At 42.8% G+C, this 15,068-nt stretch overlaps 1 protein-coding gene across 1 annotated transcript in view; it reads right to left on the bottom strand.

The window, feature by feature from the left end:
• Positions 1-1,562: 1,562 nt before the first annotated feature.
• Positions 1,563-15,068, bottom strand: part of ptch1 (patched 1) — a 49,358-nt gene continuing 35,852 nt past the window's right edge. Inside the window, exons 17-24 of the mRNA XM_031728203.2 lie at positions 13,310-13,493; positions 11,377-11,657; positions 9,160-9,297; positions 8,861-9,003; positions 5,512-5,611; positions 5,048-5,401; positions 4,387-4,915; positions 1,563-4,267 (exon numbers count right to left, since the gene is read on the bottom strand). Coding sequence (XP_031584063.2) covers positions 4,388-4,915; positions 5,048-5,401; positions 5,512-5,611; positions 8,861-9,003; positions 9,160-9,297; positions 11,377-11,657; positions 13,310-13,493 — 1,728 coding nt within the window. The 3' untranslated portion in view covers positions 1,563-4,267; position 4,387. The remainder of the gene's footprint in view (positions 4,268-4,386; positions 4,916-5,047; positions 5,402-5,511; positions 5,612-8,860; positions 9,004-9,159; positions 9,298-11,376; positions 11,658-13,309; positions 13,494-15,068) is intronic.

Genomic DNA, 15,068 nt, shown 5'->3' with positions numbered 1-15,068 from the left:
AAATCTGCTTCTGGATCTGGATCTCGCTCTGTGTGTGTGTGTGTGTGTGTGTGCGTCCCATGCAGTCATGTCAACAGAGCAATCATTCATGCAAAGGAGAGTATACACTTAGAGGGTTTAGCTCTGCTGGCAGGTGATGATGGACAAGCCTTTCAGGGAACAAGTGAGGGATGGAAAGAGGGAGGAGGGAGACAGATGGTTGGAAAAGAAGGAGTGGAACAGAAGAATCCATAAACCTCTTTGTGGAATTCTCCTCACAAGTGTGGGGTGGCGATCAGAAAGGAAAGGGGGCAAAAAACACAGCTTAAAACTTTAAAAAGGTAAAAGCTGTCATTGTATAGGGCATTTCCGTTCCATTGTCACCCAGCCTGGGCAGACAGCCATGGCCAAACCTTTCTCTCTGTTAAGAGGACAGGTACAGGAAACAGTCATTCATTAACAACCTGGAGCTCATTAGCTTTGGTGAAGTACTCTTCAGAATATGTGCAATTCCACCTCTGAGGGCAACTCTTAGTGTGTGCGCATACATGTGTTTGTGAAGGGGCTTAGAGGTGAGGGGGGCTAAAGGGTAAGGCAGGGCCAGAGGAGGTGGGTGTGCAGGTTTGGTGACCTGGGGTCCTCCAGCAGATGAGGGAAATGCTGGTGCGAGCGACTTTAACAACATTAGAACTCAGTGAACCATGTCACCTACAAACAACCACGATGATTTACCTTTCAGCAATTTGTTTTTCATTAATGGTTTGAATTGTGATTTTTGTGAGACTATAAGAGCTTGAAACCTATTTGACAGTTTTAAGTGCCACATCACAATCTGCATGTGCCACATTACCTCGGCTCTGAATTCTCATCAAGCAGCAAAGTAAAAAAGTCAAGTCTAGTTAGAAAAGTGCAGAACACGATACACAACAGGCTACCACCCAGTTTTCCAAGTGCACCCTGTCATTTGTAAGATGTCAGCCTGCCCCTTTGCACTGGCTGGACAGGATGCAGGAGAGTTGTGTGCCTTTATTGGCTTTAAAAGATAATGACATGCCTACTGCCCACCGTTTACTGCTGATCCAGGGTCAGCGAGTTCCTCAGCCTCCTTGAGGTCCAGGTTCAGACTGTGGCTTAGGAAAATAGCTCTTGTATTTGTGGTTAAGAACACCAGAAAGGACACTTGTATTTTGATTGAAGCACTTTCCTCCAGGGTGGCTAAAACTTTCTCTCACAACCTTCGAATATGAGAATAAATAGCTGCCACCCATGCAGTTGTCAAGGCGCTCGCACTCTTTCACCATCACTGCAGCAAGCTTAAGGCCACATGCCCTTTTTCATTACTCTGAACAGGCCAGCTGTATTGTAACTACAACCAATTTCCTTGCAGTCTATAAAGCTGTCAATCAAAATCATGCAGAATAAGGAGCGGAGTGGAGGTGGTTGGGGCTGCTGGGGAAGGGCTGCAGGCCTCCAGACCAGATGTCAGAGTTTAAAACTGCAGGACGTGTCAGAGGGAGGAGAAAGGGATGGAAGAAGATCATGTTTATCTGGAGAAGAATCAACTCGCACTCAGACCAAAGCAATCGTTTTAAGTTTCCATTTATTAAAGTTATGAACAAAAAGACAAATAAGTTATATTTTTATTTGTTAGAAATCTATCAGTGTTTGAACATTAATATTTAGAGAGCTAGTACAATTTCTACTTTCATGACTAGCTTTCGACAAACCCATAGAAACAGCTGATCGGAACATAATACTGAAGGGGAGGTGTCAATGTTGTCTAACAAGACAGTTAGCAATGAAAGTGTGCACCTTAAGGCTTTTTTTCTGTTATGGTATATCATTACATATAAACTCTTTAAAAATATACTTCTGTCAAATAACTTGACAACTACTATGTACACTACAAAAATAAATTTTCATATAAATAAATTATATGGCATACATTTATCTTTGTAACTGAAAACAGCATACATCCACGCCAACCGAGACCAGAAAGACAGTCTGGAAGAACCAAATTTTTTTTTCCTTTTAAAATCCTCTAAGAGCTATGATGAGACCTGTAGTGTAAAATGTTATATACTCTTTTTTTCCTATTTAACATTAGTAAGCACTTTATACAGATCAAAATCCATTAATGTAAAAACATTAAACTGTAATAGTGTTTTTTTCAATAGACATAAAAATCCCTGCATTTGTTATCCACATCACAACAATAATGAAAGAAAAAAAAACACATTTTTTATATTACAAAAATATAAATATCGCAATTGACTGAAAAACAAACAAAAAACATTTAAAATGAATAAAATAGTTGCCAGCTATGATTCTCTCCGCTACTGCCAATGTGACACTGGGAGAAAACAGAACAAAAAACATAAAAAACAAAACAAAGAGAACAACCACCTATTTCATGCAAGCAGCTGATGTAACAGGATGAGAAAAACTGCAAAGATTTCTGGGAGAAGCTACAAGTGTTTAACAGGATATGAGTGTAAAGGTTTTGAGGAGGGTACTCACGGGGTGCCAAAGGGGAATGGGGAGTCGATGGGTACGCATGCAGGTATAAAATGGCCATTGGTGGTGGAGTGAGGGGCTGGCGGTGTAAACTCTGACCCCTGAGGCTCTGTGCTGTGTAATGCAGCATTTTGAGGGGACGTCCAATTAGTCTTGTGGCATTTAGCTGTGGATGTTTTGTGAGATGAGGACAGTGGAGACAGCTGTTGCCAAACTGGAGCCAGCTCTCTTTACTGTTACTACATTGAGCATAGGTAAGCATCATCAGTAAGATGATGGACCCTCACACATACACGAACGATTATACACACATGCACATTGTAACACACATGGAGCGCATTGTCAGGCCATATAGGGCTTAGCCCTTAGCAGGCTGCATGGGCTTAGCTTACTGGATGGACAGAAAGAGCTACTTTCGGCAAGATATTCCTGTGAGTAAAGTTTAAATGCAGTCAAGTGCCTTGTTTAATCGGGTCATACAGTATACAGTCTGATTTTTTAGCTTATCCACTAGACACAACCACTTAGGGCGCAGAGTTAGCACCCTGTGTTAACCCTGTTCCAGAATCAGTAACATGAATGTCCCTGTAAAGGTAGAGTGAGTTTTTGAGGTGGGTTTACTGCTCATAAGTCAGTATATAAGACGGAACCTGTTTTGAGCCTGCTAGGGTTAAACAATACATAACCTCATACAGTAAAATACAACCAGCTTAACAGACAGTGATACAAAGCTGAGAGCAGAAACAGGTTCCAATGCCGAGGTGATAAAAATAAACAAAATTAAAGAAAATTTAAAAAACAGCTTTTAAAATTCTTCATATCAGCTCATATTAAATAGCACGCATAGCGTGTCAAGTTAAACAGTAAATGTTTCATAACTACCACAGGTTTGTGATAAAATTAATAGTTTTACAAACGTACCTTTATACAATACTCACACACACGCACACACACGCACATATATATATATATATATATACCATAGCTTTGTTTGATAATTCTAACACTTTCCCTCATGTTTTAAATGAGTTTAAATGTTAGTCAGTTCTGAGGATGTATCTGATGTGTAAGCCAGAAAATGATGACGCTGTTTCACATTATACAGCCCTACACACTCCTATTACACACACACACACACACACCTACACTCACACACACACACACACACACACACACACACACACACACACACACAGACAGATAGATCACTTCTTTTGTTTAAAGAGAGATTTGCATAGAGTTATAAATGTATATCACTTAAAAAATATTCTCAGCAGCAACAGTGAATGCTGACAGATGATTTTTGCCAAAATGAAGCTTTCTAATGGCACAGATCCACAGATAGGTCGACAGTAATCAGAGATCTATCTCTCTCGTGCACACACACACACACACACACACACACACACACACACACACACACACACACACCAACATAAACACACATGCATGCATGTACACACCACAAAAAATATGGCAGCCCCAGTCTGTTAACATGAGGAGTTGTACAGCTCCTAAAATTATACCTACTTTATGTTCATATTTACATATGTATACATCTTTTAAATATAGATAGAAATATCTAAGACAATAGTCCACTGGGTTACAGTAAGAATGAGCACCATTATGGGAACACTGGCAAGTTTCTCGCTGCTTAGCATTGGTGGTGAGCCAGCTTGGGCTATACTGGGCTGGGTTGGGCCAGACTGGGTCAGCTGCTCAGTAATACCGAAGAGTCCATCTTTGGCCATAGTACTTCTATTCTCCAGACCTGTAAACCAAAGCAGATTATACTGTCAGTGGTTTATGATGAAACAGACATTTATAAAAAAAAAAGAAAAAAGGACAGTTGTGCTAAACGTCAAGCTCCTCAACTTGATAAGATCTCACCTCAGCTAGCCCGTCTGCCATTGTTGCTCTCAGCTGCCTCAAACTCCAAATCTTGGAGCTCCATGGACTCTACTTTGACTCCCCTGGTCCCTGTGTGGGTGTAGAGAGGCACATGTGGGTCCTGGAAGGCAGGCTCTGGCCCCTCTGTCCCTGATGGGCAGTAACTGTCTGTTGCAGTGTATCCTGGGTAAGTGGAAGCAGGGCTCTGGCTGGACAAGGGGGGTGGGTGAACTGCGACGGTGACTGAGGCCGATGCTGTCACCGTGGTGATGGGTTGGCCATATGGGGTAGGGTTGAGGTGTTGGTGCGGGAGGTGATGACTAGGTTGTGGGTTGTGGGAAGAGCGGCTTCTGTGGCCTGCTGAGTGTTCTCTATGGCTATGCGAGCCATAATGGCCCCCAGCCTCAGTAGCAGTTTCAAAAGCGTCCATGCGCGGCCGGGCTGGGGGCGGGCCCTGCCAGTGCACCTGGCTCTTGGGGTCCCTGCTGCTGTTTGGAGTAGTTCCATTCTGCGTCCCAGGATCACAACCCTGAGAGGAGACAAAATGTAAAACAGCAAGAACAACAAAAAATTATCTTTCCATTTCATAATGTGACAAGCAAGAGAAAATATGCAATCAAAAGAATCATGCAGGAGACACAATATGACATATTTCTCTTACCGAGGACACAGTATAGGCTGGAGGGTCAGGCTGTCTAGCTGAGCGCCGATGTCCTGATGCTCCCCTCCTCATCTCCTCTGTCCTGGCTCTACCCCTGCTGATCTGGAGGTGGTACTGCTGCTCGTCTGCTCGAGCTTGTCCTCTATGTGAGTGCAGGTTGTAATTTTGCAGCTCCTGGCTGATACCGGATGCTGTGGTGTTTGAGCTGTACTCTGAGTCTGATGAGTCTGAAACTGCGCCAGAGGTGGTGGTGGCCGCAGTGGTGTGGTGAGGACGGACTGAGAAGTGGACCACATGAGGAGGGGCCTCTGGAGATGGGGTTGGTAACCGGCTGCGACCATCAACTGGTGATACCTGAGTGTTGAGTAGAGAGAGTTGTCTATAGTCTGGCTTTTGAATAAAAAAAAAGTCACTAGTCCTGGTTGGGTTAGATTTTCTTGCATTTGCATTTTGTAAGATCTTACCTCTGGATAAGGTCCAAAGTATGATAGTAATACTGGGAGCAGGACTAATCCATTCAGTACCCCAAGAACTGTTAGGATGGCTAACACTGCAAAGAAGTACCTGTATTACAAAGAAAAAGTTCACAAAGGGAAATTAACTTTAATATCAGCTATAAACACAATGAGCAAAAAAATGCATGTAAAACACAACACTTTCCTGTGGCTTCCGCATCACACGACACAATAACATTGATTAAAAATAAAAGATTTAAGCAAAGTCACTCATACCAACACAGACACACAAGAAGTGAAATGAAGCAAGCTGAAGAAACAAAGAAAATACCTGCGCAAAACCACAGAGGTTTAGACGTGGGGAGACATGTGCAAGATCAACCATTACACATGCCCAAAATAATACTTTCACAAAGACACCCGCCACTCCCAAAACATACACACACACACATGCACATATATATATAAACCCCCCACAGACAGGCTGGCATGCACTGCAGTCTTGAGGAGCAAAACCTAAATGTACCTTGTGCGTTTCTATGTCCTGCCAAAGAGGGTTAGTCTTAAAGAAGCCGCGTAGAGAAAAGAAAGGGGAAACATAATTAGCCAGAGCTGGTTAATTCAAAGGCACGGGGGGAAAGGAAAAAAGACAGGGGGAGGGGGTGGGGGGTTAATGGGGGGTGAGGGTACTCTCTCTTGGGTGTGTGTGGTGTATAAGCAAACAAGGAGAAAACAAAGCAGTGAGGAATGTGAAGGGGGAGTGGTAAAGGAGAGCAAAAGTGGGGAGGGTGACATTGGGGCATGGGGGGTGGGGGGTACAAGAGGACAGGGGCCTCTCTCTCTCTCTCTCTCTCCTCTCTAGCGCACCAAAAAAAAAAAGAAAAAGAAAAAGAAAAGCGAGAAGCAAACAAATGAAGTGAAGGGTATAGAATTTAAACAATTTAGTCTAGGAAGAAGAGAAGGGGACCCTCAGCGCCACCCCTCCCTGGCCTCTCTCCCTCTCCTTTCTTTCTCCCTCTCTTCCTCGCTTTTTTCTCTCCCTTCCTTCCAGCTAAGCCCCTGTGAAATTCCCGGCCACTCCACAAGCCACTCCGTCTAATTAAATCTCCAATGTATCAGGTAAGACTCCCCAATCTCCACTCTAAATCTCCCTCTCTCACTAACCCTGCTTCCTTCATTATGGAAGCCCACCCCACACCCCCCACAGCCACCCATTGGCTTTCCACTGGAAGCTCTCAGGTATTCAGGGACACGCCATGAAGGCTTTTTCTTGACTCTTGACTATGTTCTTTGTTTGTGTGTGCACGGGTGGGTGTAAATAGGAGCTAACAAAGGTGTAGATGTGCCATGCAGCTGGGCCTCAGATTAAGTGCACATTCATAACTAATCCTTGTGTTGTGTTTTATTGATGTGTGCGTGTAGAGAATGAAGGGACACTGTGGAAAGGACTATCCACAAGTACGGAGCAAGGGTCCCTGTCTACACAGCAGGGGTGGCCTTTCATGCACAGTTCTAGAAAACTGAATTACAGTGAAACAGTCTCACCCTTTCAATTTGGTTTACTTGGAAAGTAACAGACATGCTAAGATGGAGTAAAAAAAACAAAACAAAAAAAAACAATGCAAAGCCACCCAAAAGATGGATGAAGTGACTTGTAGAAATTCTGATACTGCAATGATGAGGCAGTGAGGCACAATCTATAGACAAGGGGCAAGAGAATCTGGTTTATTTTTGTAGTTAACTTGAAATACAAGTTCTGTTAACCAGTTGCAGCGAGTCAGGATTTAGTTGCATAGAGATAAATAGTCTATGCAGGGAGCAAAAGAAGGACTGCATTTCCTAAATCGGATAATGATCAACTATGGTCCTAGGATGATTTTTTTTTTAATATAGCTACCTAGAGATAAAATAATAGTTTCATAACTATGGTTAGCATTTCCATACAAAGCATCAGGAGTAAAAGCCACGTCACCTTTGAAGAAACATGTGCACACATATGTACATGTGCACGCGTGCAGCCCACATACCAGGTTGCATGCCCCCGCCAGGCTGTTTAGAGTGAAAACATTCACAGGGCTGATGGGGAAAGTCAGGGAAGCATTTCTTTCAGCGCAAGCAGAAAAATATGAGCTGGGCCTGTTGTTATTGCACCGTCTTGGGGCGCTGCTTTGTTTGCTCAGACAACAGCAGAACCTTTAAATGGAGGCCCGAGACTGAGCCAGAAACCAGAGTACACCACTGGAGGTGCGGAGAGAAGGTCTATAGGCCTCTATAGTTTGTGTGCGTATGTTTGTATGTGTCTCTCTGAGTGTGTATCTGTGTGTGCTCTCACTGGCAGGCACACCATCATTGACCCCCATGATTACAGGGTCAGGGAGCAGGTTGGTGTGTCTATACGAGGGGGGAACTGTGTAACTGTGCGGATGTGCACAGATGAACGCTTGCAGATCACATGGAGTTCAGTGCTTCTAGCTCTCAAAGAAGCAGGCCAATTAAATCATACAGCTACCTCATCTGGCAGCAACCAAGAATGTGTGTACATATGGCCATGTAAAGACATAGGTTGTTTAAATTACACACTGAAGTCTGGGGAAACTTCTCATAATACTGTAGGAGTTGAGAACATACAGAATCATTCATACTCCTCCCTTGAACGGCAGCTGGGCACTACCTCTCTGTCTGACGCTTAAGAGGGTGCAAACACAAAAGCAGCCACCTGCACGGAGCTCCGGCAGTGTGTCGGTTTTAATTTCCACTTCTCCTGTCTTTGTACAACTGCTCTCTTGCCCCCCACTCTGTTACTCCTTTCCCTGCTTATAAATGTCTAGTGAGGGCAGTTAAACCAGTTGAGGGAGATTACAAAAGCCAGAGGTCTTTCCTGCTCTCCCTCACTCACTCTCTTTCACTTTGCTCCCCTCTGTCACCTCCCTTACAGCCTACTCCCCCCACCTATTTTTGACCTTTAATTTTCAACCCTTTCCCTGGTTTCCCATAAAATGCCAGGCATGACAGATATTAGGAGGAAGAAGAGGTGGATAAAGAAAAGACAAAAAGGAAAGAGATTTTTGGTGAGGTTTCCTAGAGATCATGCCCCAGAAATAGATAAAAATATTAATGATAATAGGATTGCTAGTGGTAATGAAAAATGGACGAGATTTAAAGAAGAGAAGCAAAAGAAGAAGAGAGCAGCTGTCATGCATGATCGGGGTCTGAGGTGGATTCCTGTGTGGTATACAGGTTGAGGCATGGTCTAAGAACATTATTTAAATATATATGATAACCTCTGTATATGCAGATATGCGTGGTTTCAAGTTCAAATTAAAGCAGTGGTTTCTTGTGAGTTTGATTTTGTACTCACCTGACAATAAAGTCAAACTCAGAGCCTGCGAGCATCAGGACGCCTAATAATGTGGAAAAGGCGCCATCGAGCACCGGTGCAAACATGTGCTCCAATGCCAGCACTGCCCGCTTGTGACGATCCCCTATGGCTGTCAGGAATGCCTACAACACACAGAAAAAAACAAAAACCAATTTATGTCTTGTTCTCAAAAGGATAACTTGCTCCACAACCATCAGAGAGACCTGAATCCATCCAGCAATAGACCTCACCATTCCAGCAAGCAGCACTTATGATTAGAAAGCAAGAAATAAACTTACCAGGGCCACGTGGACAGTGAATTCCACTCCAATGCCCACAGAGGCGATGAGAATGACAACAGGGACGGCACTCAGCTTAATTCCCATCAGTCCCATGAAGCCAAACAGCTCCACAGTCATGAGAGAAAGCACCAACACCTGAAGAGAAAGCAGGAGTTTCTGTGAGAAATGTGGGTAGTTGTTTGATTTACATGAACCTTTAGTTACACTTGTGTAGTTAATAAACTCACAATTCATACAATTCTAAAACATTTTTACACATAGAAAGTGCCAGGTGTTACAAAAAGCCTGCACGACTCAATGCTTGCAACTGTTTTATGTTATTCAATATCCATTCAAATGGTTTCTGTAGGCTTTTCAGGACACATCGCCTTTTTTTCTTCGATGTTTGATTTTAAAAGATCCAAACAATACATTTAAAAGGGATAAGAAAATGCGAGCTAATTCAGAATTATAACGCACGTTTGCTAGGTGAAAGAGGTGAAACTTGTCTGTGAGCATAGTGGGTTTAATTACCACAAATGGAGTTATTCTACTTTATGGTGTATTATTATAGAAAGAACAAATCATTATTCCCTGCTTTAATTGTGCGAACTTCCATTTGACCTTAAATTTGACTGCATACAAGACAGATGAGGCAGAGAAATAACACATGAGGGTGATATGTGTGAGTATCTCTGCCTTATAAATGTGTTAAGCAGTAATCATACATGTGGGTGAAATGTGTGTGTTTGTGGAGGCTCCGGAGCAAAGCAGTACAGGAGCTGCTTTTATCAGCTGACAGGTGTCAGGTTACACGGGGCTCAAATCCTTTGAAGAGGGTTAAGGTGGGCAGAGGAGGTAACTGTGTGTACGTGCACCTATAGGTGACCCAGCACAGAGTATGTGCATATCCACAAAGGGTATTTGTACTGTGTGGTGTGTCTGCCACTTTATTCTGAAGTGCATTTTGGGTGATCTAATTACAAGTGTGCAGATACTGTATATTAAAATAAAATAGTTTGAGGAAAAGATGTTACTAGATTTAACACATTTTCTTGCGTTATATTATATTTACTACAACTAAAATTCTCTGTGTGAGGTATGCACCTGTGTTTTTGTTTCTTTTAAGCAACATTTTTCCTATAAATAATATAAAACATAAATAAGGGACGCAGATTCAGATTACAAAGGATTGCTCTAAATGTACTGAGACCCATTCAGATTTTAAGTGTTAAGAGGAATCAAAATCAAGTGGCTTAAAAACTAACTGTATAAATCTAAATACAAGACATGATATTTACACAAAGCCTCTGTCTACATGATCATGGTGGATTTCAGGGCTTGAAGGCTTTGGGAGTTTGATGTTGTATGGCTGTCTGTGCTTTGGGCTTTGATAGAACTCTCTTATAACTGATGTTTTTATCTTACTAGTAAGGCCTGAAGAGGATGAGCATGAAGTCCCCTCCTCCCTTGTTTCAAGGTTCGGGTGGCCTGGCCACTGCCGGTTGTAAAATACAACCCACTAGAGAGAAAAACCAGAGTACTCTTTGTACGTGTTTCCGTGTGAATTATCACCTGCGAGTTTAAACATTCATACTGTATGTGTGTGCAAGTATGTACATGCACAAGAGTGCTCAAAGTGTTTTTGAGAACTGGCTTGTGTATGCGAACGCATGTTTGCCAGTATCCTTGGAAACGTCTCGTCTGAGAGGAGCAAGAGTGGATGAATGTTAGAGATGGAAATAAAATCAAACATTTTATAGGTTTAGAGTGGGAGCCAGTTGCTGGGGCAACTTTTTGTCCTCTTCCCATTTATTTCAGAATTTGTGTCTGGGAGTGTTGGACTAGACTAAACAGACTGGTCCTAACAAAACAGCACAAGATAAACACTGGTGACTGGGGCTACGATAACACACACCAGCCCCTTCTCTTTTCCGACTCTCTCCTCCTGACATGCATTCTGGACCACACGCAAAAACCAGGAAATGACATGAAGAGAGGGAAAAAAATGGACTTTTAAATAACTGAAAGCTAAGATCTCTCTCTCTCTATGTCAAGCAGCCAAAAACCTTTTTAGAATCAGCAGACACATTTGTATCTTTCTCTAAAGTTATCTCTCAGAACATCTGCTGCAATCTATGGAGCTACGAGTGCTTCTCTGGGCATTGTCATACCACATATTTGTAGTTACTGCATTTGTCTCTGTGCATGTGGTGTGTTTTCTCCAACACTTACTATAATGCCAGCGGTCCAAGGGTTGAGCAGAAAAAGGGCACAGACGAGAAAGGTGCAGGCGAGCACCACACTGATGGACAGCAGAAGCCAGTGGCGTAGACTAACATACTGTTCCCAGAACAGGAAAGGGTAGCCGTTGGGGTAGGAGGGCAAGCCTTGTCGGCTGTAGTTGCTGCAGATGGCCCGTACGCTCTCGATGGCTTCCACAAACTGCGGCGTCTCCCGGAGCCCGTTGAGGTAGAAGGGGAACTGTGCGTATTCGATGGGCTCAGCAGCCGGGACTGGATGGAGAGAAAATCAGAGGAGGTTGATTTAATTGTTAGCAAAGCTGACCCCCTGACTTAGATTTTTCATTATATGACATATGCCATGAAGCAACTGGTGAAGTATTCTCTTTGGGGCCTTGGAAGCAAAGACCACAGATGATAAAGTTTCAAGACTGTTGACACTGACGAAGCAATCGGATAAATCAACAGTGGCTTCTGCAGATCACATTTGTCTATTCGGATTAATTCTCATTATATTCTGATCATTTTGCGTATCTGCAGAAATAATTGAGACTCTACATCCAAACCACGAATACCAATGCTTTCCCTCCCTAATGCAGCTCTGTTCCAAGAGAAGCTACGTTTGCAGACGTATGTGCATGTGTGCGTGTGTGTGTTCTGTGGGGGTGGTGGAGGAGAGTGAAACAGACCTCCATTGACTCAGTCCTGGCCAGCCTGTGGCCCAGCCTGGCTAATGAGGGCCTATCAGTTCCAGACACAGACTGTCAGAGCTAACGTTGATTCAAGGTAATTACAATGTCAGAATCACTGCCATTACCACACCCTAATCTTAGCACCACCACGTAAGGCACAATATAAATGCGTGATCATGTATATATCTGCCTGTCACGATGCTATGGAGGCATAGTAGGTGCTGACGAAACATTTAGAAGTAGCTTTGCAGTATCACTACAGCAGACCACACATCTGTCTACTGCCTATTTTTTATTTTATAGAACATGTTGTAGTATTGTCTAATGTTGCTTTGATTGTATTCATTTCATAGTAACTGTATGGTTAGATGGAAGAGCTTGCTAACATGGTATGGCCCATTATAGTCTCAACTATAAACTTCCATTAGAACACCTGCAGCTTTTGGCACACACAGATCTGCTCCAGGGGTCTCCCGCACAGCCAAACACTTCATGCAGCTTATCCAGTCACGTCCCCCCGCTGTCAAGGACTTCCTGCTTGTTATCCAATTGTGCTTCCAACCCAAACCCTGTCTCTCTCTCTTAATTATCCAATCATCCCCCTTCCTTGTCTTGTAACACCTTCTTACACCAAATCACAGGGTAGAGTCAAATAACAACGTAAGTATACTTTTTATGTGTGTGTGTGTGGTAGGGAAACGAAAACAGGGTGGGTGTTGTTTTTGGGGTCACTGAGTTTTAATAATGTGTGTATGTGTAATGCTAGAGCCCCATGGTAGTCGGGATTATAGCATTTACCACAGGCACTATTAGAAGAATAACAGCAAGTTGTGTCTTGGTCCTCGGGTTTGCAGAGTGAGCTCAGTCATGCACAAATGCACACATATTGCAGTGGTACAGTAAAGTCTAATACCTCACTTAGAGCTAAAAAGGACCAATAACTCAAACCACAAGAGGTGAACGTTGCTTACATGCAGCCGCTGCCTTATGGAAACTGAAAAAGTTGCAGCCGAGACTCATAAACCTCACAAAAGTTAGGCATAAAATTTCAGTAAGCAGATAATAAATGCAGTATGTTTGGCCGTACCTTGTAGTAACATTTCAAATTAATGTGGAGCTGGATTACCGAACTTGTTGGAACTAAAAGCATTATTATTTCAAATTTCTTCCATTCTGTCGCACTGCTCAGTATTCAGTGGTAAATTAATGTGAACATAGGGCATGCAGACTTACTGCTGAGGCGTGTCTCGGGCATGGAGTCGGTAGGGTCGTGGAGCCACTCGGGAGGGTGTGGACGAATGTTAGCTTGTGAGGCAGCATAGGCCACAGGATCATTGCTGACCCAAGCTGTTAGGTAGATGTAAAAAGCTCCGGGGTTGATGATCCCATCTGCATCCACAAGCCTCTGGCGAGTCAGCTACAAAACCCACAAACGAGATGAATTAATGACCGTAATATTAGACTTATAGGTTTTGGTATAGCCTCTTAAACTACAATTTTCAAACACATAATTCATCGAATGCATTATGTCATTCGTCTGTCTACTACACCCAAGCAAACCTTCGAAATTTGAACTGAAATGGAATTATTAGAAAATGGAAAAAATTAAATTGAGGGGGGAAAAAAAGTAGAAAAAAATTGAAGTGCTTGCGGCTGTTAAGTACACGCTGGAAATGAAGGTATTGTAGAAATAAGGGATGTTTAACCATAACATTCTACAGGTGAGCTGACCACAGAAATGCTTATTTATACACACGCATGAGCGCAAGAGAACGGAGCAGCTTTCAAAATATGAGTCAAATATTAGCCCCTCTCTCTTTCCAACCAAAGAAAAACCAACAAGTCAGACACTGGTTGCCTTTCTGAACATTCCCGTACTTCTGATCACAGCTTCCCAGAATTATCATGCCACATTAAAACATGGAAAATGTTGAATCAGCTTCTCCCTTTACATATAGTAGATATTGGCTGGCCAACCTCAGACCCAACGTCCTGACCACTCTGAATAAATTTCTAAAGGAAGCCTTGCAACACTCTCCTGTCAAGAAGTAGCTGTTGCTGCTGCCTGTAGAACCAAGCAATCTGAGCAAGGAAGTTTTAATCAGGGATTCTGGTTATTTTAGAGCTGTGCAGGTTGTGTTTTGAGTTTCTGGAGTTGGGCACTCTCAGGTGAACAAAAACAAAAACATAAAAGTATTTTTCTTTCTAATTGGTCTTGTTAGGACAATAAGTGCAATGATGGCATTGTTGACTGTGGTAAGGTGGCCCACCACTTTGGTCCAGGCTGAATATCTCAGAAACATAGTCAAGGCTCATTCATTCAAATAGTGAATCTGTGTGACTTTATGATCTACTGGATCATCCATCCATCCATCCATGGGAGAAGGAAGCAGGTAGTGTGGGAGTAGCCGGAGAGAACTCACACAGACAGAGGAAGAACATGAAAGGCTGCAGATTAGATTCGGACTCAGGACATAAAAATACAAAGATTGATGTTCCCCTCAGTAGAATTTGAATAATATGTTTTATACAGTGCTATTGTCAGGTTTGAATTGCAATTTTCTTATACTTTATTACCACAATACTGAAAAGCTAATTACCTGTTTGCCTCAGCGACATAGCTATTTAGCATGTTATTATATTTTAGCATCCTGGGCTAAACATCATTGCACCATTGTATTGTACCATTTTTTGTCTGTGCATGCAGGCGAAAATGGTACAATACAAGTAAATACATCACATCAAACTGTCAAAAGGAAATCCAAGTTGAGTTGTCACTCAACTTGGATTTCTTTAGGATAAACTCTCTAAGTGACATTGTAATCTTTGTGAGCATGTGAGTCTGTGATTCTGCCTTGTTGCACTCTTTTATTCAGCGTCATTTACCTTGACGGCATAAGTCAGTAGGTAGACGCGAATGACTGTCTCACTAAGGGCTGTTAGTTTTGCCCTCCCATGTGGAAACAGGAGTGTAGTCTACCATTGCTACCTC

This window comes from Oreochromis aureus, linkage group 12 (assembly GCF_013358895.1).
Source record: "Oreochromis aureus strain Israel breed Guangdong linkage group 12, ZZ_aureus, whole genome shotgun sequence".
NCBI classification, from domain to species: domain Eukaryota; kingdom Metazoa; phylum Chordata; class Actinopteri; order Cichliformes; family Cichlidae; genus Oreochromis; species Oreochromis aureus.
This window is presented reverse-complemented; position numbering and strand designations above follow the sequence as displayed.